The sequence below is a fragment of the Mastomys coucha genome, unplaced genomic scaffold, assembly GCF_008632895.1.
Source record: "Mastomys coucha isolate ucsf_1 unplaced genomic scaffold, UCSF_Mcou_1 pScaffold21, whole genome shotgun sequence".
In the NCBI taxonomy this organism is placed as follows: domain Eukaryota; kingdom Metazoa; phylum Chordata; class Mammalia; order Rodentia; family Muridae; genus Mastomys; species Mastomys coucha.
Genome location: NW_022196904.1, coordinates 23,733,836 through 23,758,525, shown reverse-complemented (window position 1 = coordinate 23,758,525; position 24,690 = coordinate 23,733,836). Strand labels below are relative to the sequence as shown.

General features: G+C 50.9%; 4 protein-coding genes and 1 pseudogene across 7 annotated transcripts in view; 2 read left to right on the top strand and 3 right to left on the bottom strand.

Annotated features, from left to right (window-relative positions):
• The first annotated feature begins 2,109 nt into the window (after positions 1–2,109).
• On the top strand, positions 2,110–3,059 carry Sdhaf1 (succinate dehydrogenase complex assembly factor 1). The gene has a single exon (XM_031384250.1). The coding sequence runs from the start codon at positions 2,185–2,187 to the stop codon at positions 2,539–2,541; it is 357 nt and encodes a 118-aa protein (XP_031240110.1). The 5' UTR covers positions 2,110–2,184; the 3' UTR covers positions 2,542–3,059.
• Positions 3,060–5,649: 2,590 nt separating this feature from the next.
• On the bottom strand, positions 5,650–10,579 carry Syne4 (spectrin repeat containing nuclear envelope family member 4). Of its 2 annotated transcripts, XM_031386059.1 has the most exons (8): positions 9,664–10,579; positions 9,358–9,496; positions 8,343–8,486; positions 7,970–8,164; positions 7,646–7,894; positions 6,698–6,772; positions 6,025–6,083; positions 5,650–5,933 (listed from the first exon to the last, which is right to left on the bottom strand). In XM_031386059.1, the coding sequence occupies exons 1-8, from the start codon at positions 9,789–9,791 to the stop codon at positions 5,756–5,758; spliced, it is 1,167 nt and encodes a 388-aa protein (XP_031241919.1). In that variant the 5' UTR covers positions 9,792–10,579; the 3' UTR covers positions 5,650–5,755. The 2 variants fall into 2 exon arrangements, with proteins under 2 accessions (XP_031241919.1, XP_031241920.1); XM_031386060.1 differs by lacking the exon at positions 7,646–7,894.
• A 66-nt stretch (positions 10,580–10,645) lies between these two features.
• On the bottom strand, positions 10,646–16,285 carry Alkbh6 (alkB homolog 6). The gene is made up of 7 exons (XM_031386061.1): positions 16,206–16,285; positions 15,488–15,566; positions 15,032–15,100; positions 12,859–12,919; positions 12,375–12,526; positions 12,058–12,174; positions 10,646–11,039 (listed from the first exon to the last, which is right to left on the bottom strand). The coding sequence occupies exons 1-7, from the start codon at positions 16,244–16,246 to the stop codon at positions 10,776–10,778; spliced, it is 783 nt and encodes a 260-aa protein (XP_031241921.1). The 5' UTR covers positions 16,247–16,285; the 3' UTR covers positions 10,646–10,775.
• On the top strand, positions 14,626–14,923 carry LOC116104080 (annotated as a pseudogene).
• Positions 16,286–16,678: 393 nt separating the features above from the next.
• Clip3 (CAP-Gly domain containing linker protein 3) overlaps positions 16,679–24,690 on the bottom strand; it is a 17,195-nt gene continuing 9,183 nt past the window's right edge. For all 3 annotated transcript variants that reach the window (XM_031386055.1, XM_031386057.1, XM_031386058.1), the window contains exons 8-14: positions 22,348–22,483; positions 22,065–22,193; positions 20,786–20,929; positions 20,560–20,683; positions 20,313–20,377; positions 19,371–19,443; positions 16,679–18,254 (exon numbers count right to left, since the gene is read on the bottom strand). In XM_031386055.1, the coding sequence (XP_031241915.1) occupies positions 18,200–18,254; positions 19,371–19,443; positions 20,313–20,377; positions 20,560–20,683; positions 20,786–20,929; positions 22,065–22,193; positions 22,348–22,483 (726 nt within the window). In that variant the 3' untranslated portion in view covers positions 16,679–18,199. The remainder of the gene's footprint in view (positions 18,255–19,370; positions 19,444–20,312; positions 20,378–20,559; positions 20,684–20,785; positions 20,930–22,064; positions 22,194–22,347; positions 22,484–24,690) is intronic.

Sequence of the window (24,690 nt, the reverse complement as noted above, 5' to 3'; positions counted from 1 at the left end):
GGCCTCGAACTCAGAAATTCGCCTGTCTCTGCCTCCCACGTGCTGGGATTAAAGGCGTGAGCCACCACCGCCTGGCTCCGACACAGCTCTTAACCATTAAAAAATGGCTCAGCCCCAGCCTGACCCTTCTGCTCCACCTGTGGAAATATTATATCTGTGTATTGGGAAAAAAACCCCACCCTACTCTCAGCCAAACTACAAAAGATACCTTAAATTCCTGTAGCTACCTCTGTGTGTGTGTGTGTGTGTGTGTGTGTGTACATACATGTCCCCCAGCCCCTCTAAATGCATGCATCCTTCACCCTACAGAAGTGCTGGGGCCCCTCAAATAGCCTGCAGCTCCAGCTTCATGATTCCTGACCCTCTCTCCTCTGGCCTGTCCATGTGTTCACATACACAAATGCTGGACAGATGGCTCAGTGGCTGAGAGCACTGGCTGCTCTTCCAGAGGACCTGGGATCCACACCACATTGGCTCACTACCAGCTGTAACCCCATCTCCCTCCCTCCTCATTCCCCACCCCATCCTTCTTTCTCTCCTATCTAGTGATGGTGGTATAATAGAGGGGGGTAGATAATGAGTGGGAAAAAGAAGAACCCAAAAAAGTAAAAAAGACTGGTGTACTGGCTGGTTTTGTGTGCCAACTTGACACAGGCTGGAGTTATCAGAGAAGGGAGTTTCAGTTGGGGAAGTGCCTCCATGAGATCCAGCTGTGGGGCATTTTCTCCATTAGTGATCAAGGGGGTAAGGCCCCTTGTGGGTGGGTGCCATCTCTGGGCTGGAAGTCTTGGGTTCTATAAGAGAGCAGGCTGAGCAAGCCAGGGGAAGCAAGCCAGCAAGGAACATCTCTCCATGGCCTCTGCACCAGCTCCTGCTTCCTGACCTGCTTGAGTTCCAGTCCTGACTTCCTCTGGTGATCAACAGCAATGTGGACGGAAGCTGAATAAACCCTTTCCTCCCCAACTTGCTTTTTGGTCATGATGTTTGTGCAGAATAGAAAACCTGACTAAGACAACTGGCTACACTTAATAGCTGATCTATCCTTCTGTCAGCTCCAGGGGAAACTCCAATCCCCTTAAATTCCCTCCAGCTCACCGGCTTTCCATCCCCCAGATTCCTCATTCTCATTATCCTGTTATTATTCACACTGTTCTCTCTACACTCTCTCCTACTTCTGTTTTCTCTGTTTACTATCTCCTGCTATTTGTTAAGGTTAAACCTGACAATAGTTCTGCCATATTGCCTCAACCTTCCTTTTGTAGCTCATGACCTTAACCTGACCTAATGTTCCGTGACCATAACATCGTGTTGTTGTGTGGAGCCTCGAGACCTCTGGAAATTCCCTGGCCTTCCTGCTTCTAGACCCAGCCAACCAGCTTAAAGGCCACACAGTGCTGCTTTTTCTAAATAGCCAAATAGTTTGACGGTTTTCCCATATAAAAATTGGCCCTGAGAACTGTCTGGGGTCTGCATCCCTGATTAATCAGACTTGGTATGTGTGTTCAATAAACCGTCTCGATACCCTACTGACATTGGTGTCTCCCAGTTGTTTGTGTGGCTAATCCTGAACCTCAACACGATTCTTTCCTCTCAAGCAGACAGTCCTGGCTATGTGAAGTCTACTTCCTCTCTCTACTCTGGACTCTTCTAGATGGGCTGTCCTCTCTCTCATCTCTACAAACAAACAAACAAACAAACAAAAAGCTTCCCCTTAGCCGTGCCATGGAGTGGTCATGTCAGTTTATGCACTTTCCAGCTCCGCAAATAGTAAAAGTCTTAGAAAACTGTTCGTCCCTTCCCAATACCCGTGTCCTCTGGTGAGTCCCGGACTCGAACCCTTCGCACTCACTCCTCCCGGGACTCAGAACTATGTCCTCCTGCTCTCTTCCAGAGTTTAACCGCTTAGGCCCTTGCCCTTGCTTCTACTCAAGTTCAGAAATATCCAGGACTTTAAGCCAGCCAAAGACTGCTCTCGAGGGTGGACCAAAGCACCAGAGACTCCGCCCACTTCTAGAGCCGCCACGACGTACTGCAGTACTAGCCAATCGGGTGCGGCGGCACCGGAAAACAGGAGGCGGGACTTCTGGCGGACGTGCCTGTTGCCCCGCCCGTTAGCTTCTCTACGCTGTGTGTCGGGGCGGTCCTTCCGGCCGGAGTGGGGCGACTAACCGCGACGCGGCGGTCATGAGCCGGCCCAGCCGGTTGCAGAGGCAGGTTCTGAGCCTGTACCGCGAGCTGCTGCGCGCCGGGCGCGGGAAGCCGGGCGCCGAGGCGCGGGTGCGGGCCGAGTTCCGGCAGCACGCCAGCCTTCCGCGCTCCGACGTGCTGCGTATCGAGTATCTGTATCGCCGGGGACGGCGCCAGCTACAGCTGCTGCGTTCCGGCCACGCCACGGCCATGGGTACCTTCGTGCGCCCGCGGGGTCCGGCTGAGGAACCCGGCGACGGGACAGCCCCGGGGACCGGGCTGGATGCTAATGGTGCCTCAAAGGATCCTTGTGAAGACACCGGGGCACGGGAGACGAGATCCGACGGACGGTGACGGACAGACCCGGAGAAAGGTTCCCTCTGACAGTTTGGGGAGGAACGGGAACTCATCTAAATGAGAGCTGAAATGTCTTAAGAGACAACCGAATTTTCTCGACGCGTGGGGAGAGATCAGACACTCCCTCACCAAGGAGGTTCCGGGCATCCTGTGGCACCGGCGGGCCGCACAACACGTGCTGTGATACACCAACCCAAAGTCCAAGAGAGCACAGACGCACTTTCTCCTCCCTTCGGGGCCGTGACACCTCTGAACTGACACCTCTCTTGACTTCTAAGAACACACCCACCTCCCCACCCCCCGCCCTTTGCTAGTACCCTGGTGAGCCGTGAGAAACTTCCGAAGTCTGACTCGTTGTGAGGAACTAGGATTGTGAGGGAGGTTACAGTAGCTCATCCCAGCTAATGAGCCTAAGACTCCTGGAGAATCCCTCGTCCCTACTCCTGTTCATCTTCCTCGGGATTCTTGTATAAAGGGAATAAATGTGAGGTGTGCTCACTTCTTTGTTGATTGTCTTAACAGTCTTGTTGATTCTCTCATTAGTGGTCTTTGCTTTTTCTTTTGAGACAGAGTCTTGTTATAATATAACCTACGATGGTCTCAGTATTCAGCTCCTTCTGCCCAGCCTCTAAACTCTGGGATTGTAGGCATGTACTGCCATGCCAAGGTTGGAGGTGCAGGTGGGAGCAAAAGAGAAGAATGTGGAGCCCCAGACCGAGGGTGTGTGACAGAGAAAGGCTCTGACACTACTTACATATGGCTTTAATCTCACTTTGTTACCCCCATCATAGGATGTTAGCTATCTGCTCATCTCTTAGCTTCAGTTTTATTTAGCAAGGTGATCCTGGTAGGTTTACTTTCTGTTTGTTTGTTTGTTTGCTTGCTTGTTTTGTTTTGCCTTTCTTTGTTTTGACTGGCTGTCCTGGAACTAACTCTGTAGACCAGGCTGGCCTCGAACTCAGAAATCCACCTGCCTCCGCCTCCCAAGTGCTGGGATTAAAGGCGTGAGCCACCACTGCCCAGCTGTTTCTGTTCTTTTTAAGACATGGACTCAAAAAAAAAACAAAAAACAAAAAACAAAAAAACCAAAACAAAACAAAAAAAAAACCATGGATTCACTTAACCCAGCCTCAATCTGCTCATGTAAGGATAATGGCCCGCAACTCCTCCCTCCACCCCCAGTTCACAGGCATGTTCTACCACAACACAGGCTAGAGTGTTGTTTGCTGTTTGTGGCCTTGTGCTTGCTAAGGAAGTGCAATAACCACTAGGATTCACCTCCATCCCCGAGGTCACCCTGTTAATCACAGTGCCATCTCAACTCCAGATTCTGAAAGTAACTACAGAAATCTTACTGAACCTGTGCCCTTTACATATCCCAGCTTCCATCTCTTCCTGGCCCCCAGGGCCTGAGCTACATAGAGTGACCTTCTCTAAAACAAAAAGAAAAAAAGGAAGGAAAAATGGTCCAGAGAGATGGTTCAGTGGATAAAGGAACTTGGTGACAAGCTTGACTGGCTGAGTTCAAATCCTAGGGACCACACAGAAGAAGATGAATGAGAATTAACTACAGCAATTTGTCTGATGTCCATCTGCCTGTGTACACACACACATAGAAAGATACATAGATACATAGATGTATTTAGGAAGACAGACCATAATGACAGATTTCCCTGATATACCCCTTAAATACTGGTTTGCACTATCTTATGTGGGCTCTCCTAGAAACTACTGCTCCCTAGACCTCTTGAGTACCCATTTTTGCATTTCCAGTAGCCATTCCAATTTACATTGTAGACACACTCCCTTCCCCAAGGTTAGCCTCCATGATTCTAGCAGACCTGACTGTAGCCCCTCCTGAAGGTGGAGCACATGGCCTAAGTCAGGGGAGCCCTCAGGACTTTTAAGTATGGAAGTTTAAGGGGAGAGCTATCCTATTGACTGGTAAATTGATAGGACAGTCTGGCCACTAGGAAATGGACAAAGACAAAATGGGTGGGCAGGGGCAGGGGGCAGAGACAAAGACATCGTTTAGGATTTAGTTGTGCCAGGAGTCCTGAATTTCTCAGTTACCACACAAACTCCATTAAGTCAGGGAGGACTGGTCCTTAGTCACTTGCTCCTGTGTGGTCTCAGCCCCGACTTCTCTTTGCACCTGGCTACAGTGGGACCTTGTCAGGGGATTGTGACAATTCAAGGAGGTGTACGTTCTGTGTGCAGCTTGGAGACCAGCACAGGGAGGAGGGGCTGTGTTCAATGAACATCAGGCCAGCACAGGGCTCTGCCTTGTTCTTGTGTTTATCTGTTCCCACTCCTTCCCCTCACACCTTAGATTTGAGGAGATGAGGATGTCAACCCCAGGAATTTGGACTAGAGATGCGGATCAGTGGTAGGCCATTTGCCTGGCACGCTCCAAGCCCTGGGTTTCATTCCAAGCAACACAACAGAAATATTAGCTAGGCCTGATGACCCACACCTGTAATCCGGGGCCCTCTGGAGGCTGAGGCAGAAGGTTCAAAATCAGCCTGGACTATGTGTAAAACTACCAAGGGGGGAAATTAGTCTTGGAAGGAGAGTGTCTCAGTCCCGAGGTAGTGGTTGCCCAGCCTACACCCATCTGTGCATAATATGGGAACATCTCCAGAATGGATGTGAGACAGGTGTTGGCAGCGCACCAACAGCACCTGCCCCAGCCTGGCACCTGCTTCCTTGGCAGGTGCCGTCTCTGCTTTTCTTTCTTTTTCCCTCAGGCCCCAGAGACTGGTGGTCTTGGGAAGGACAGACAGATAGACAGGAAGTATTAGGGAGTCTACCTCTCTAGGAGGAGACCTCACCAATGACGTGTGGAAGCCTAGAACCAATTTGAGTGTGCTCCACACGGTTTCCCGGGATCTCCAGACATTTGGCCCTCTGGGTACCTACTGCAGCCACCAGCTCTTTAAGGTAGCCAGTGGTGGCCTGCTCCCTTTCCTGGATCATGCCCTTGTTCTCCTACCACTCAATCAACAGCTTGGACTACATTTATCCTTTGTGTCACAATTTGGGGACCACAACTAAGATAGGCTCTCTGTGTCCTGCCCTCAAGAAAAAGGAGTACAGAGGGGCTGTCAGAACACACCTGAGTTATATTTGTTTCCAAGTTTTCAAGCACTAACATTCTCAGACATCTCTTGAAAGTGGCCATTTAATGCCCATATCTGGGCTGACAGACTCAGACTGGAGGGAGACCATTGACATAGCTGAGCACCAGATAGGGCGTCCTGGCCAGCCGGGCATGAGAACAGCAGGAGACCCCCGACAAGGGCAGTAACAGTGTGGCACCCACCAGAAGGAGGAAGAGAAGGATAAAGAAGATGGCCAGGGGCCGTTTGGATGCAGGAGCTGGGACCCTGAGAAGAAACACGGTATTAAAACTAAGAGTGGGCCACCACCGCGATTCCTCTCTCCCAAAACCCCAGCCAAATCTTTGAAGCCTCTCACCCTCGATCCACTTCCAGCATCACATCGGGCAGACTGGGGGATACTTGCCTCTTCTTGTCCTGGGGGTAGAGAGCAGCAGAAGGAATGTCAGTGGCACTTAAGTGGGGACATTCTCTCACTACTCTAGACCTACAGGGCTGGCCTGATTTGTCTTCCTTTCTTGGCACCCCTGAGCCCCACATGAACTTATAGTGTGGTGGACATCTGTACCCGTCCTTCAGGCATCCACTGCCCTTTTCCTGATAACGCTGATGTTATGATGTGTGGGTGCCTCTACATTCAGACCTTCAGGGTCACTTTAGGCTGGCTTCCTTGCTCTCCCCTCTTCCATGATGGTGCATGGGACTCAGACCTGGCCAATCAGAGCACTCTGACTAGTTCAGGGTGCAGCCTGTGACCCAAGCTGGGCAGGAAGTCAAGCCTGGGACTTTGCCTACTGCAACTAGGTCAGAGGTCATAGGGGTAGGTTAGTAAACCAGGGAAAAGGGACTCCAGCTGGGGTTGGAGAAGAGACCAAAAGACAGACGGAACCAAGATGCATTTTAGGTCCTGAATCTGCCGTGTCTAGACTTTTCACTTACAGAGGGAAAAGAATATCCTTCACAGGTGTGGCTGTCAGTATGGGCTGGCTCTCTTTTACTTAGATCAACATCCCCTGGTGCACCTAGCTCACCTGAGACTTCCGGAGACGCCTTCGATGGTGAGCTGCTAAATGTTTCCGGTGGCTGAGCCCCAAGGAGAGCAAGTCCTGTGGGAAGAGAAAGGCTCGTGTTTCTTGGAAGACCGGCAGCATGGTAATAGAAGGGTCTGGAAGGGGGTGGTACAGAGAGGAAATTACGCAGATACACTCAGATCTCGTGGGAGAGACAGAGAAGGGCAGAGCCAAAGAAACCAAGAGGAGAGAGAAACTTTACTTATTCATTCAGTCAACAAATATTTAATGAGTGTCTGTTACAGGCCAGGCACAATTCTAGGAGGCTTGGTGAGAATGGAAATGGGCAAAATTCCTGGTCTCTGTAGAGCTTAACATTCCACCCAGAGAGGCAGGAAGTTAACAGATAAATTTATCGTGTCAAGCCCCGGTAAGGAACGTCAGAAATAATGGTGGCGGATGCTAAGCTGGGTCACAGCAGCTCTTGGAAGAGGTGATATAAGGAGACTGAACTGGGAGAGGTGAGCTGGGCATGTAGCTAAGAGATGGGAGTGAGGCTGGTGTGCTTAGAGAAGGCTCAGGGCTGTGTCCACAGCACGGGGAAGAGCAGGATGAGGGGACAAAGGCAGAGGAGAGGGGGAGGCAAACAGGGATCCATGGTAGCCAGGAGATACAGAACGCACAAGAGAACCATGGTGACAGCTGGGGTGGTCACAGGTAGGCGGGCCCACCCCAGCAGTGAAGAAACTAAGGCAGGAGGATTGTGAGTTCAAGGCCAGCCTATACTACATAGTATGAATCTGTCTTTAAAAAATAATAATAATAATAAAAAAAATCAAACAAGAGAGGCATAGAGGAAGAGACAGGGCCAAGCCCTCCTTGAAAGGGAAAGGCCACATTACAAGGGTGCAGAAAGGTACCTTGTGGGGCCCAGCCAAGCAGGGAGCCTTTGAGGGGGGCTGATCTCACCTCAAGACCCTGTCCACTGCTCTGGGGTCCCCTGTAGCCACACAGCTCACAGGGAGCTCCTGGTATCCGAGATCTCTTTTGCCCTGAGGGCCCAAGACCCCCAACATCCCCTGCTGGGTCCCACTCCAACTCTGCAGGAGTGGGGAAGGTACTGGGTGCCCAGGGCCCCCAGACTCCACCAGCTGTTGGCCCGTCTGAGTCTCCCTCAACTTCCAAGTCCTGGTCCAGGAGGTTGGGCTTCTCAAGCACCTGGAGCAGAGGATAGATGTCACGGGGGTTGGGGGGATTAGGGTCTGGGCTGGGGACCACCAGGGCAAGTCATACCAGGCTATAGCTGATCAACTGGGCCTGCAGCTGCCAGAGCCGTTGGAAGATGGTGTCTCGGTGGGTTCCGAGGGCCCTCAGGACCTGCTCCAGGGATGCCCAGGCCCTGGGTTCACTCCTCTCTGCCAGGCCCTCCCCAAATGCAAGCAACGCATCCACACGCTCAGCCGCCCCTCGTAGCTCTGCCTGCAGGGCCTGGAACACATGGTTAGACACTCTGACCCACGACGGTGGTACCGGATCCCCCTGCCGCAGAACCTGGAGTTATTTTGTCTTCCAGAATATGCAATCAACCCACTTTCTATCCAAGAAAGCTTATACCCACACCAAGGACGCTACCCACTCCCCCATATCCTGACCTCCCACTGCCTACCTGCAGCTGGACAATCCTGTTGTGGGCCAGCGTCCAAGACCCGAGGCCTCGTTCCAGGTCCTGCAGCCGGAAGTTCAACCTCAACAGACAAAGATGTAGGCTGTCCTGCTCAGCTTCTAGTACTTCCAGCCCAGAGTCAGAGTGCTGGAGAGTCCGGGAGCCAAAATCAGTGCCAGTGGCCGCACACTACCCCTACTCCCAAGTAGGCTGCTGCCTTATGGGCGTTTCTCTGAAGCCGTGTCCATCTCCTGACAAAATACTTAGGCTGCTCCCACCTGGCAGCCCTTTACCCCAAGGCTGGAGACATCTAATTTAAGATCTTCGGGTTCCCGAGCCTTCTAGAAAGGTCTTTATATGGGTCTAAACTGGGAGAGATAATGGAGCAGAATACTCCCAAAAGGAATGGGGTCATTAATAAAAATTCTCATTTCCTCCTTAGTAAAATATGGAAATATGTCCAGCTTGGAGACGGTAAAATAGACTTATAACCCCTGTTCTCTGAGGCAAGAGAATCGAAGGTTCAAGGGCAGCCTGAGCTACACAGTGGAAAGCCTATCTCAAATAAGGAGTTTGGGGGAAACTGGGGAGATGGCTCAGTTGATATAATGTTTGCTGTGCAAGCAAGTACACAAAGAACCAAGCATGTAGCACAGGTCGGTGATATCAGTGCTGGAAGGGTGGAGTCAGGCAGATCTGTGGTGCTCACTGGCCAGCCACTCTAGCCAGGTTCAATGAGACACCCTGACACATAGCGGAATGTGACTGAGAGACACTGGACTCTAGCACCAGCATGCATAATGTGCCTGCACGCCTGCTCACACTTAGGCGCACACACAGTAAATACAAAAAACGATTAAAAATAACTGAAATACTTCTATACGGATTGTCAAACAAATGTCCTAACAGCGCCCCCTCAGAATCATAGTATCCTAAAGCAAGTGGCAGATTCAGGAGGACAGACAGGAAGGAGGACAGACAGGAAGTGGGACTAGAACAGAGACGGTGCTCAGCTCACCTCACAGGGCTTGCCCCTATCTTGATGCTCATGGGAAGAGGTCAGTGGTAGTCTTGAGAGGCTGGTGGCAGATTCAGTGCTCTTCAGTTCACCCATGAAATGCTCAGGTGGGCCCAAGGAGGCCTGGACCTGCTCTAGCCTAGAAAGAAGAAATGTTGATGGGCCGGCCCCGTGGTGAGCCACAGTGTCTCCTTTTCCACCTTAACTTCATCCCCACTTTTCTCCATGTCATTATTCAGTCATGGTCACCCATGGCCCTTCCCGCAGCTCCCTCCCTTGGAACCACTATCAAGCCCCAGTCCCCACCTGCTCGTCTCCTCCTCAGGTGCAGGGCAGATGGTGTGTCCGGCAACATCCAGCTCCCTAGGGGCTCCCAGGGGTCCATTCACAGGCTCTGGCGGGAATTCATGGCCAAGGGGTGGAAACAGGGCCATGGCTGTGCACTTGGGGGATAGTCAGGTGAAGACGTCTAGTAACAGCAGCCTCTTTCTCAGACAGTCCCCCATGCTTTCTCAGCAGGACTTACCCAAGCCTGAGGCTACTGAGAGGCCCAGGGGCCAGCCTAACTCCACCCCTTCCTGGAAGAACCTGGACCCGAGAAACCTGATGCCTGGCTGAGGTGCAGAGACGTTTAACTCCTTCTTCCCCAGTAGGAGAGCCTGAATCAGCCCATACCACCCTACACCGCCCCTGGGGCTTTGAGATAGGCAGGCTCACATCTTTAAATTCCAGCACTTGGGAGGCAGAGGCAGGCAGATTTCTGCGTTCGAGGCCAGCCTGGTTACAGAGTGAGTTCCAGGACAGCCAGCTACACAGAGAAACCCTGTCTCAAAAAAACCAAAAAAACAAAACAAAAACAAAAACAAAAACGAAAAGGAAGAAAGAAAAGAAAAAAAAGAGAAAGAGAGAGATAGAAAACCCCACCCATCCCCTCAAGACTCTGGATCCTGTCACCTTCAGGACCGCCTGTATCTGAGCACCAGGGCCCATCCCATTCATTTAAAGTCTCGGGTATAATGATACTGAAAAAAAGTCCCAGCACCTGGCAGCTAAAGCTTGTCATCTCAGGCAAGAGGATCGAAAGTTCAAGGCCAGCCTAGGCAGCTTATAGAAGCCCTATCACAAAACTAAAAAATAATGCAATTGTTGCTGGGGTTCTAGTTTAGTGGTACAGCATTTGTCTAGCACCCAATAGGCCCTGGATTCTGTCTTCAGTGTTGAAGAGAGGGGCGGCGAGGAAGAAAGAAACGGAGGCATCTGTTCCCAACTAGTAAAAATCCAAAACCAGTCAAGGTATTTTGTGTTTATTTGAAATAGTGCCTTCTCCATGGTTTCCATGGTTACTAGGAAAATAAATAACACTGGCTAGCTACCTCTTCCCTAGGGTTCCAAGGTCGCAGGGTTTAAGAGACTGGTGGTCACTTGCTCAGCAGGAGGCTGGTGCGCAGCACTCGGGGCACACGGCGAATGGTCAGCGAGACACGGGTGCCGCGCACCAGGTGGGCTCCGGGCAGTGCTAACTTGCAGGCAGCCGCATTGGGCGGCGGCGAAGCGACGTCCAGCTCATCCACACGGGTAGCTGTGATGCCGTGGAGCAGGCGTGTGTAAGCTGTGCCCCGGAGCACCAGCAGGCTCCGTGGTTCCACCAGCAGCGAGGTGATGGGCTGTTGAGGCGGTCTGGGCTGCGGGAATCAGTTGATAACGGTCAGTGGATATCGCATCAGCTAGCAACTCCCCGGGAGAAAAGGGGACGAGACTATTGGGCTGTGTGTGTGTGTGTGTGTGTGTGTGTGTGTGTGTGTGTGTCTGCGCGCGCGCAAGTCCTTTGGGAGGAGCCATGACCTATGCTACAGATGAGGACATCTACACTGTGGGAGCTTTAGCTGACATCTGAGGGGCTGGGACTAATCTGGGGGTGTACTGCTGGGGTCAGGCTCCAAGGCAGAGGTTAAAGGGAGTGGCCTGTGGCCTATCCCAGAGAAGCATCCGGCTGGGGTGTTCAGGGGGAGACTCTATGAATACTGGGGTATCAACAATGCATGACTTAAGGGCTAGAAATCAGAGATAAGGGTGTTGGGTATCCCCAACAGAGCTGCGTGAGGTTAAGGAGAATATAGGGGTCATAGAGCATATGACTAGAGTTTCAGGACACTGGTGTTAAGGTGCCCTGTGCCATCTGGGAGGATACTGGGGCACACACGAGTGAAGGACACATTGGGGTATCTGGAGGATATCAGGAATATGTGTTGGAGCCAGGCACAGGGGCATACGCTTGTAACTCTGGCACTGGGAGGATGGGACAGAAAGATGGCAAACATGAGGCCTGCCTGGGCTACATATACCTGTTTTCAAAAATAAGTAAATAGTATTTCTTTAAAAAAAGTTTGTTGGGACACCGTGCTGAGCTCAAGTGGTCTGTGGGAGGGTCACAGGTCATCCATATCTTTAGCCATCCAACACCATGGAGAAGTAAGTATCGGGATCCGTGGGTACTATGGCGGCTGGAGCACCGTACAAGCAGATTGGTTGGGTATGGGCTGGCTATCCGGGAGAAAGTAGGGATACCCAATGAGGGACAGGGGGACATGTCTGGGTGTCAGGAATACTCTAAATACAGGTAGAGTCAGACTGTCCCGGAGTACATGGGACGTCAGATGTTAGGATGCCCCCAAACGTTTGGGGCATCATCTCAGGACCCACCTGTTCTATAGGGACGTCATCGTCTGGCTGTCGAGGTTCATAGAAATCAAGGACAGTGTGGGAGCCCAGGCTGATGGTGCTGACAGTTGGATAGTACAGTGGTCCATCTTCATGAGGCTGGGGAAGAAGGGGGCACCAGGGAGCCTACGCCACTCCACTAAGTCAAAGTGGCGTGCCTAAGCTGGGACAGGGAGGGACATGCCGAGGTGAGTGTATGGAGTGAAGGCAGGCAAGCGTGATAGCTAGCCTCCTCTTAATGACTTGGAGATCTGGGGGAGGTGCTTAGCAGGGGAACTGGGATGAGGATGCGCAGTTACCATGATGCCCTCCCCAGGCAGGTACTGGTTCACAAGGACGTGGTTAGCTGGGAGACCCCCAAAAAGGCTCAGGTCAGACACTTTGTCCACGTAGCGTTGAAGCCATGGAGGGAGTCGCTCAGGGACCATCCCCCGGGGATGGGGGAGCCCACCTGCAGAGAGCAATGGAGGTTTGAAGGGACCCAATCAGAGTCTTAGATCTGGTATCCCCATTAAGGATATTCCAGTAGTTGGAAACATCCCTACCCACTGACTTTTGGAGACTGTCACCGGATTTTTTCTGAAGTCTCCTTCAAAGCACTAGGCTCTTAGAGATACTCCCAACTAACTAATAGATGCCCAGATCCCTCAAGACCACCACCTCTGTATCCCCTTGCTCTGGGAGTTCTGGGACCCTTGGAGACAGCCCCACATGTTTTGAGACCATTGAACAAGAGTTCTTCTCATCTTTCCCCAATCACATTCCCTAGCCAGGAGCACTTACCCCAGTTCTGAAGCTTCCTCCCGGACAGCTGGGTCCACTTTGGCTTTGGGGCATTGAAAACCTAGGAGGTGAGGAATGGGGTTTTCAGGACTTTCCTACCCATGCCAACACAAGGGCCTTTATGTGGGGTGGAAATTGGCTATCTAGAGCTTATCTGGGGGTTCCAATTGGGGAGAGCAGCTATTCATATAACCTTGACTGAAAGATGGTCCTTTTCTATCCAGGAAGGTTGCTTTATCAAGAGTTTAGCTTCAGCTGGGCAGTGGTGGCACATGCCTTTAATCCCAGCACTTGGGAGGCAGAGGCAGGCAGATTTCTGAGTTCGAGGCCAGCCTGGGCTACACAGAGAAACCCTGTCTTGAGGAAAAAGAAAAAAAAAAAAAAAGAGTTTAGCTTCAGGAAGGAGACTCATGATGGTGTGGGGAAGCACGGGGACACTTGCCAGGTCAGACAGATCATTGATTCAACTCTGGCAATCAATGGGGTAATGGACGTTCTGTCCAGATTGCACCCACAGCTGCAAATGGGAACTTATTCGTGGTGTAGTATAGGCCCAGATTTGGGAGGTAGGGGAGAGTAGGATGGGGTCTCATGTATCCCAGACTACTCTCAAAAACTCCACATAACTGAGCATGACTGTGGATTCCTGATCCTCCTGCATCCTCCTTCCCAGAGCTAGCACTTCAGGAAAGGGTATGTCTCAACATAGGGAAAATGAGCTCTGATACTTTGTTCCTAAGGCTCTGGGGTTGCTCTGGGCTACTCCTGTCAGGAATGTGATCTCAATAACACCCTTGTTTTAGAGGTTAGACTGGACTATCTCAGTGTAGAGAATTTGAGCTCTAGAAGTGTGCCCTTAGCCTGGTGGAGGTGTGTCTTGATGGTAGAGTGTATGCCTAGCTGTACCCCACACCAGGAACACACACACACACACACACACACACACACACACACACACACACATGCACGCACCAACCCACACACATGTGTGTGCACAAGCACACACACACATTTTGGTTTTCCTAAGCCTCTAAGGGAACGTCTTTCTTGTTTATTTTGTTTGCTTTGTTCAAAGAAGACCTCACGATACAGGGCTGGAGAATTGGCTCAGTGGTTTAAAGCACTTGCGGCTCTTGCAAAGGGCCCAGGTTCACTCCTAATACCCACGTGGCCACTCACAACCATCTGTAACTCCAGTTTCAGGAGAGCTCCACTACCCTCTTCTAGCCTCCTTGGACACTGTATAGAGGTAGTGTACAGACATGCCTGCAAACAAAGCATACACACACTCATGAAATTTAAAAAAAAAAAAATCTAAAAAACCAAAAGGCCTGAAATTGGGATGCTCTTGCTTCAGCCTCCCTAGCTGAAGCAAGTATGCTGAAGCAAGTATGTGCCTCTATACCTGGCTAGGAAAGCTCTTTCAGACAGACCTAGAAACGTGTGAAAGAGGAATGGGAGCCGGGCAGTGGTGGTGCACGCCTTTAATCCCAGCACTTGGGAGGCAGAGGCAGGCGGATGTCTTGAGTTGGAGGCCAGCCTGGTCTACAGAGTGAGTTCCAGGACAGCCAGGGCTACACAAAGAAACCCTGTCTCGAAAAAAAAAAAAAGGAATGGGGTGCATGAGGGTGTGCAAAGGTACTCTCCTTGCCAGGGTTTCCCCAGTCCTGGGGTTCTCATACAGGGGCTGAGTGTTGGAAAGGAATTATAGGAGGACAAGAAAGACGGGGAGGGGTCCTGTTCTGGCTCTATAGGAGAGCAGCAGCTATGGCCCTGGGCCTCAACAAGGGCCACAAGGTGACAGAATAGCATCAGCAAGTGGAGGCACAGCCAGTGCCATGGCCGCCTCACCAAGCACACCAAGTTCATGTGAGACATGACCCCGGAGGTGTGCAGCTTCATGCCCTATGATCAGCATGCCACCGGGCTGCTCAAGGTGTCCAAGGACAAGTGGGCACTCACGTTCATCGAGAAGAGAGTGGGCATGCACATCCCTGCCAAGAGGAAGCAGGAGGAGCTGTGCAACGTGCTGGCAGCCATGAGGAAAGCAGCGGCCAAGAAGGACAGATGGCCCCTCCCCCAACAAACGTTTATGTCATGTGACCACACAAACACACACACACACACACATACACAAACACACATGCTAAAAAAAGAGAGGCATTGGGGTCACCTGTCGAAGCAAATACTCCTCCTCTTCCTTGGAGATGAAGTCAGGGACATAGTAGATTAGAGGTGGCGCCTATAAAGGAAAGTGCCGTTAGGACAGTGGTTCTCAACCTGTGGGTTGTCGAGACCCCTTTGAGTCAACAGATCCGACCATCAGGAAACACAGATATTCACATGACGATTCATAAAATACTTATGAAGTATCTACGAAAATAATCTTTTGGCAGAGGGGGGAATCACCACAACTTGAGGAACTGTATTAACGGGTCCCAGCATTACCAAGGTTAAGAACAGGTTTGCCCAACACAGGGATCTATCGTGACTAGGCAACCTTTCCTTTTGGAGAGGGACTTGGGATGGCCTATGACCCTGCAGGTTGGAAGTGGGCAGAGGGCTAGACTCTGAGGAGGGCTGGGGCAGTCCAATCCACATTCCTCCTCTACGCCCCAGCCTTGTCAACCTGTTCCACCCTGAATGGTTCCAGTGCTGGGACCCTGGCGTCTTGCTCCTCCATGGATACCAACTCCTTGTGTGCCGTCCTGTGGGGAGGGGTAAGTCACTAAGCCTCCTATCTTCAAGCTGTGACCAGCCTTCCTTCCAGTCCATCAGGGGCTAGACCCTATCCTCAGACTTCCTATATAAACTCCAATCTTCAAAGCTGAGAGTCTTTAGTTTCACAAAGCCACCCAATGATCACTCCCCGTCCCGCGATCCCCGGATTCCAGCCCTGATATCAGCAGCCAGTATACTCCTCTATCGTTCTGTCCACCGTTGCCCACCAAACTATACGGAGTCTTCCCAAGCCTCACAGAGACCATTCTCTGAGCCCACACAGGAAGCCTCTCTCCAATGCAATCATAAGCATAGGTCCTTCAGAGCCTAAGGACCCTCCTCTCCCCTCCGCTCCTTCACAGCTCCCATTCTGAGCTTTCTCAGACCTGTCCACTCCTAGCCTCCTCTTATCTCCCCACTCGGAAACCTCTCTGAGTTCCTCTGCCGAGTGCCCCCCTTCACTTCAGCACCCTCGGACCTGAGCCAGACTGCCAAAGCTTCTTCCTCCGTAGAACCTCTCAGATCCCAGACCCTGAGTATCAGGATTCCACACTCTGAGCCCCCTAGAGCTCTCACCCTGAGTCCCCTTAGACCTCCGAAACTCCCCTCCCCAAAATAAATCTGACCGGTCAGAGTCTTGTCCAATTTCCAGACCCAACAATCGCATCCTCGCACGCCCCCAGCCTCCGGCAACTTCCGCCCAGTATTACTGACGCAGGAAGTTTTAGACCACTGGGCGTATTCAGAGGACCTAAGGGCCCGCCCTCCCAGCCAATCCACGCTCTCACTCAGCGTCCTCCATCCTCGCTCAAGCATAGGCTGCGTCCTCAACTCAGAGGCGGGACTTCGCCTGGCTCCTACAATCAGGGCTCCAGAACCTAACAGACGTGTAAGTCTGATATCTGAGACCCACAGTGAGGGGGACTACAGGAAAGGAGCATGAAGGACTTAGCCTTCTGCAGGCCAAGCTGTAGGTCCTGTGCTACTGACATAGGGAAAGGACATTAAAAAAAGAATAAAAAACAAAACCTTCCGCCATCTTTACCCAGCAAGAGCACAGGGTCAATGCAATAAACCCCCAGTGACCTGACACAAGAAGGCCATAGAAACGTCTTTATTGAAGAGGACAGGGGTCATGCTGAGTTTAGGGGCATGCAGTGAAGGGGCAGTCGTGAGCTGTCCTTGGTGGTCAGGGCCCCAGGTCTGCTCTGGACCTATGGGGCCCGCAGGTTCTCCCTCAGGCTGTTGGTCTGGCCCAGGTGCTGTGAAGTTCTTTGGGGCCAATGACTCAGATTTTGTGTCTTGGACCTGTGACCGGAAGGTAGATTGAAGTAGGGACTCCGTGACTTGGGGTCCTGTTAAGAGCCCTGAGGCCCTGCACATATTAGCAATCAGAGATTTGGGACTTGGGGGTTCCCTTGAAGCTGGGGCCCATGGAATTTGGAGATTGGGAAGTTAAAAGATCCATGGACTAAGAGTATTAGAGTCCTCTATCCTTTTCCAAAGATGGGACTTCCTGTTTTGGGGTCTCCTGGTGCCTGGGAGTTGAGATGCCCTGAGAGCCTGGGATGGTCTCCTGGCAACAGGTGCCTTCCTCCCCGTCCTAAGGACCTTATAGTTGGGGGTTTCCTGAGGGTTTGGGATTGGGGTTTTAAGTTTGGGATTCCCTGGGGATTTGAAGATTCTGTGACTTGGGTAGGGGAAGTCGTGGGAATTAGAAATTTGGGGTCTTCTAGAGATTGTAGGGCTTACAGGGATGGGGAATTGGGGATATATATAATATATATTCTCTCTGGAATTTGAACTCCCCAGAGTTCTAGAATGGGGCCTCCAAATTTGGGGATTCCCCCCTAAAGGGGGGAAATTATTACTTTAAAAAATAGAGAATTTTCTGGGAGCCTTGGCCAGCACAGGGACTGTGGGCCATACGGGGTGGGCTTCATACAAGGCACTGGGGGTTTCTCAGAGTACAGAGGGCAGGAAGACTTGCTGTCCTGTAGTTCATGCTTCCAGGACAGTTTTGGTGTTTGTAAATTGGGGTGAGTGGGCCGGCTAAGTGGGTGTCTTATTCAGGGGTGAGAACAGGGACTTAAGTGAATGGAGGGCATCTCTGATAAGGAGAGTATAGTATAAGGGCTTTCTGGTGACCTTAGGGTCACAACATTTTGAGGAGACTGATGTTAAATGGGGATAGTGATGTGGCTGGCTATTCTGAAGGTATGACCTATGCTTAAGGAGAACCGGGGGTGGGGGTCTTCATTCATGGGACTCTAATCCACTGGTTAACTCAAGAACGTCCTGTTGTGGAGAGGGTCACATCCCTTAGGTGAAATGGAAAATGTTTATTGGGGGGAAATCTGCTCTGAGGGGCAGGGGACAGGGACTAGCCTGAAGGTGCTACTCAGGGAATCTCTTTTGGGGTAACATGAGGTCTGTATTTGGGGAGTCATCATGGTGGGAGATCTGTTAATAATGGGACCTCAGTAATCAAGGGCTGGCTAACAGGGGGTTTCTAGTCTGGAGGCGTCACTGGGAATCTCTATCTTGGGGTGACTGGGGGACTCCTGGTGTCAGGAGATGCTAGAGGGGACTCTGTCTCTGGGTTAGGTATTCAGGGCCTCTACGACTGCATCTCCGCCCTCAGCATCCAAGGAAACCAGCAGCAGAAGAGCAACCTGAAAGAGGAAGAGCAGTCAGGCGGGTACAGGGACGTGGCATCGGGCTCCCTCACTCCACCTCTGTGCCTGGCATCCTACCTCCAGCTGGTGCAGTGTGTGTGTGCCTCAGAATCCAGGCAAGCCCTGCTTTCTTTTTTTTTTCTTTCTTTTTTTTTTTTTTTGGTTTTTCGACGCCGGTAGGTTTTTCGAGACAGGGTTTCTCTGTGTAGCCCTGGCTGTCCTGGAACTCATTCTGTAGACCAGGCTGGCCTAGAACTCAGTAATCCGCCTGCCTCTGCCTCCCAAGTGCTTGTGCCACCCCTGCCCGGCAAACTCTGCTTTCTAAAGATGCCCCCCTCTCCTCCTTCCCCCTTCACTGTTTTTGTGGGGCAGTCTCACTATATACCCCAAGCTGTTCTCAGACTGAGGGCAATCCTTCTGCCTCAGCCTCCCTGTGCTGTACATGTGTTGCATGAGCCACTGTACAAGACAAGGATGGCATACTCTGGTTTTTTGTTTGTTTGTTTGTTTTCATGACAGGATTTCTTTGTGTAGCTGGGGTTGTCTTGGAACTTGCTCTGTAGACCAGGCTGGCTCTGCCTCCTAGTGCTGGGACTAACGGTGTGCACCATCACTGCCTGGCTTTTGGGTTGGGTTTTGGATTTTGTTTTTTTTTTTGTTTGCTTGTTTTTGTTTTTTTGACAGGCTTCTCTCTGTGTCTCCCTGTGTGCTGGAACTCATTTTGTAGACCAAGTTGCAAGATGCCCTTGAACTCACAGAGATCCACCTGCCTCTTTCCCCTTTCCTCCTCTCTTATTTTTTAAAGTGGGTTTCATGAATGAGACAGTAGTATCACACCACGTAGCTCAGGGAGGCATGGAATCCTTGATCCTCCTGTCCGCTGGGTGCTGGGATTACAGGCATAGCCACTACATCCACTCTACTTACAACTTAACTTCCATTTCCAACTCAAGGAGGGTCTTGCACACCACAGCCAGGGGCCCTGCACACCACAGCCAGTGGCCCTGCACACCACAGCCAGTGGCCCTGCACACCACAGCCAGTGGCCCTGCACACCACAGCCAGTGGCCTTGCAGACATCTCTAACCTTCCGCTAGAAGGTTAGCCACGCACCTGGAGATAGAGTTCTCTGACGCAATGTCCTTTGGGGTCCGGACTGTCGTGAAGGTGCGTTTGGGCTGTGTCACTGGAAAGGAAGGCAAGGTCTCAAGAGAGGTAACAGTAAAGTCACCTGTGTTATCGACAACTCTCCCCCCACAAACACACATACACACACCCAATCATATCTATCCATGTCTCCAGACCTGGACTAGATTCCTTCATCTTCAATATACACTTGAACCTCTTATTAGTACTCAATGCTCCCTCCCATTAGTTACCCACACCTCCAACACTCCCATCGAATCCCTCTTCCCCCGTGCCTACTTAGACGCTTGTTTTTGTTAGTTAGGTTGGGTTTCATTTGTTTTAAATAATCTCACTATGTAGTTGAGGTTGGTCTAAAATTTGCAATCCTTCCACCTCAACTCCAGAATCTGTTGGTATTACAGATTTTTAAATTTTTTTATGTGCATTGGTGTTCTGCCTGCATGTATGTCCATGTGAGGGTGACAGATCCCCTGAATCTGGAGTTACAGACACTTGCGAGCTGCCATGTGGGTGCTGAGACTTGAACTCTGGTCCTTTGGAAGAATGGCCCGTGCCCTTAACCACTGAGTCATCCCTCTAGCCCCACAGATTTTTTTTTTTTTTTTTTTCAGTGCTTGGGATTGAACCAAGGGCCTTATGCCTGTTGAGCTATGCTCTACCCCTAATCCCTCACTGGGGGATTCTAGGCAGGTGCTCTACAACTAAACTGTATTCCAAACCCTCATACCCTTGCTAACGTCCCCATATCTACAGTACCTATCTTTCTTGGGACCCTGTCTCATATTTTTCTGGTTGCATGTATCCGATTAAATACCAGAGATTGTCACTAACATATAGCTGAGAGCCCATAGCCCTTCTCCCAACCTGATACCCACACTCCTTCCTGCATCCCAGCCCCTAACTTACTTGTCACTTGATGCACTTTTTTGGCTCCAACACTGTCTCCGGGGGGATCAGTGGATCCACCAATCCTGGGAAGACACACAGAACATTCAGAACCATGAAGGGCTAGGAGCTGGATGAACCCCTGGGGACCCAAAGGGAATAAGTATAGTACAACACCCAACCACGTCACGCCAGTCCAAAAGGACCACCTGAAGGGAGACATGGGCTCTAGGTGGCTTGTTGAGCAGAGGGGCACAGCGAGGCTCACCTCTGGATACGAGATGCTGGTGCAAAGACCCCATGCTTTGGAGCACAGGTAAAGTACCGGACGCCGAACACAGAGCCGTCATGTTTGCCTGTGGGCTGGTCCAGCTCAATGCCATACCAGTAACCTGTAACAAGGATGTTGCCAGGAGGCCTCGACCTCAGTGCTACGGATGCAACCCAGGGCTTTATGCATCTGAGTCACATCCCAGCCCAGAGCCCACCCTCACCTGGAGCAAAGTCAGTCTTCCCGTAGAAGCGCACAATTCCCTGCTTCTGGCCTGCCACAAGGACTTGATCTCCAACTTCAGCTTTGGCCCCTTCACGCTGCTGCAGGCTGCCCAGAGATGGGGAAGATGGGGACTTCTTCTTCCCTAGGAAAAAAAGGTAAAGATATGGAGTCCAAAGGAAGAATGGAGGTAGAAGTCAGGAGCCCCAAAATTTCCCTTCAATAATACAGAAAATAAGGGTGGAGGCATGGCTCAGGAGTAAAGCACTTGCTTAGCATACATTCAAGTCCTGAATACAATCCCTAACATGACCAGACAGAAAAAGAAAGGAACTGAAGGTAGTGGTGAGGGATTATAGTCTCCAGGGCTCAGAGACTGAGGCAAGATCACTTGAGCTAAGGTGGGTTTTTTGCTTTTGTTTTCTGAGTCGGTTGTGTGGCCCTAGAACTTGCTCGTAGACTAGGCTGGCCTCGAACCCACAGAGTTCCACCTGCCTCTGCTTCTCTAGTGCTGTGATTGAAGGTGTGTGCCACCATCACCCAGCAAGCCAAGGTGTTCAAGATCAGCCTGTGCAACCCCGTGGGACCTCACCTAGAAAATAAATAGGGTTGAGCTCAGCTCAACTTTGAGAACCTGAGTTTAGATTCCCAACACCCATGTGAAAAGCCATGTGCAGCTGCGGGCACCAAGAAGGAAGGCACAGGCAGGTCCCCTGAGCTTGTGTGCTGGCCCGTCCAGCCAAATATATGATCTTATGTTCAGTGAAAGATTCTGTCTCACAAAAATTAAGTGGAAGCCAGCCGGGCAGTGGTGGCAAACCCTTTTAATCCCAGTACTTAGGAGGAAGAGGCCTGCTCCACACGAGCAGGCATGTATTTATGAAAGCACCTGCCAACATTTGTCCGTACATGGACACCTACATCAGAGGGAGGGGGGATAGTGGTCAGATAAGGTTGAATTTTAGTCTGAGAGTACCTTTATTCATGAAAGCCAGAAACTTCTGAAACAGTAACCCCTAGAGACAGATTCTTTCCTAAAACTGGGAGAGTTCTTGGAGCCTGAGAGTAAACTAAGTCTCAGGAGGCTGAGAACCCTAGAAGTCCTTCTCAAAGCTGGGGCTGGGCCAGGGGTAGGTCAGAGGAGAAGCCAAGTCACTGAAGTAGGGAGTCAGCTTATTCTCTACAGCTGGAATTGAGGAAAAACAGAACCATAGAAACTGAGCCACCCACAGTGTCCCCAAGGCCGACTCTTCCCACCCATCTGACTCCACACTGCTGACCTTTGTGTTCCCTTCGGCCCTTGCCAGTTACTCGGGAGAAGTCCATCCGGGGAGTCCGGGGTGTGGAGGTAACAGATGAAGGGGGTGCGTCCACTGCCTTGGAGACCTTGGACACAGATGCAAAGAGACCTGGGGAGCAGGCAGAGACTGGGTTTAGCACTGCCCAAGCCAAGAGACCCTTGGCCTTACTGTGTCTCCACCCCATCCCCTTTCCCCAGACAGCAGCATCAGAATTGAGCATACCCCCATCTAACTGGGCCTGGACCCCAGTTAAGAGACTGACCTTGCTTGGGAGGGCAGATGAAGTACCGGACACCCCCAACGCTGCCATCGTTCTTGCCTTCCGGTTCATCTAGCTCCACTCCCACCCACTGGCCACTGGCGAACTCGGTGGTCCCACAGAACCTCAGCGTGCCCGTCTGGGGAGACAAGGATGTCAGGAAGCATGGCAGAATGGATGCAGAAACCAGGTTCAAAGCTCAGCTCTGGCCCTTATTGGCTATGTGACTACATAGGTCTCTTTATCCCTTGGCTTCCTCATCCGACAAATGGGAACAAAGACTGCACCCACTTAATAAAGATGTTAAGGGGTTTGGGATATAGAACTGAATGGTAGAGTGCCTGCCACTATGCATAAGGCCCTGGGTTCTATCCCCATAAGCAAAAATGATTGCTTCCGGTCTGTCTTACCTACTGCAGTGGATAGTCATAGCCACAGGTGACATACAACTTAAAATTTGATGCCGGCTCTGGTGATTCATGCCTACAGCCCCAATACTTTAGATGCTGAGGCAGAAGAACTGCAGGAAGATCAAGGCCAACCCTGACCACACAGCAAGTTCCAGTCCAGCCTAGACTACAGAGTGACGCCCTATCTCAGTTAATTTGTGCCCCCACCCCCCTTGAGCTAGGTCTGGACCTCTTCCTGCCTTAGTCTTCCCCAGTGCTGAGATTTCAGGCATGTGGCATCTCACCTGGCTTAAGAGTAAGGGACGTAGCCCGGCAGTGGTAGGGCACGCCTTTAATCCCAGCACTTGGGAGGCAGAGGCAGGTGATTTCTGAGTTCGAGGCCAGTCTGGTCTACAGAGTGAGTTCCAGGACAGCAGAGCTATACAGAGAAACCCTGTCTCAAAAAACAAAACAAAACAAAACAAAACAAGTAGGGGGGTAACATTTTTTAAGCCACATAAAGATGCTGGAGACACGGCTCAGTGGTTAAGAACACTTGATGGCAGAAGTTTGGTTCCCAGCACCCATGCCAGGAGGCTCACAACCACCTGTGACTGTAACTCCGGGGATCCAGTGCCCTCTTCTGGACTCCTGGGGTTATTGCACTCCTGTGCACATATTTAAAAAAAAAAAAACAAAATACTTAGCTGCAGAAAGTTCTCAGTGACTATGGTGGTCACTATAATCCTGTGAGGCCTCCTGATCTTAATACACCTTGGATTCATCTTTTTGTTTTTGAATCAGGGTGGCCTTGGACTTCTGCCTCCTGAGAGCTAGGAATGTGCCACCACACATGACCATTCATTTTTTTTCTCTGCAGTGCTCATGCATGCTGGGCAAGCATTCTACCACTGAGCTACGTTAGCTCTCACTCCTAGCCGTGAGTTCTTTGTCTATAGAAGGAGGCTAATTAAAACTACAGATGCAGCTCAGTGACAGAGCGCTTGCCTAGTATATATGAAGCACTAGCTCTATCTCGGGCACAATAGACGGACGGATTGACAGAGCTAGCCTGTTAGCTGTTCTATTCGGGGATGGGGACTGTGCTCGGCACACAAAGAACAGTTCGCATATACCGGGCTCTCTTCTAAAGGCCTCACACTTTCTGACACACACCTCCAATCTGCCTGAGGTGGGCACTATCATCTCATTTACAGGTGGAGAAACTGACAGTCAGAGGAGCACCACTATCCCAGGACCTGGTGTAAGGCAACGCTGAACTGAACCTGGGCTAAGTTAGGCTGGTGCTTTAACAGTGTTGGGTATCAGCCAGGCAGTGGTGGTACACGCCTTTAATCCCAGCACTTGGGAGGCAGAGGCAGGTGGATTTCTGAGTTCGAGGCCAGCCTGGTCTACAGAGTGAGTTCCAGGACAGCCAGGGCTACACAGAGAAACCCTGTCTCAAAAAAAAAAAAAAAAAAAAAACAAAAAAACAAAAAAACAAACAAACAAAAAACAACAACAAAAAAACAGTGTCGGGTATCCCATGGCTGAGGACAAAAGGCGAGCCTCTTCTAGGATATAAAATGGGAAGAGTCAGTCCATACCTCAAACTGTCCAGTGAGTTACAGGAAGTTTTCTGGATGGGCTACAGTGAGCTCTTTAAAAATGTTATCAGCCAGGCATGATGACACACACCTTTAGCCCTAGGACTAGGGAGTCAAAAACAGATCACTGGGTATTTGAGGCCAGACTGATCTCTTTGGTAATTCCTGACCAGCCAAGGCTACCTGTACAGTGAGATTCTTATCTTGATAGAATAAAATTATTACCAGGTGTGGGCATACATGCCTCTAATCCCAGCACTCAGAAGGCAGAGGCACATGAATCTCCAAGTTTGAGGCCAGCCTGGTCTATGTAGAGAGATCATGTCTCAAAATAACAAAAAAAAAAAAAA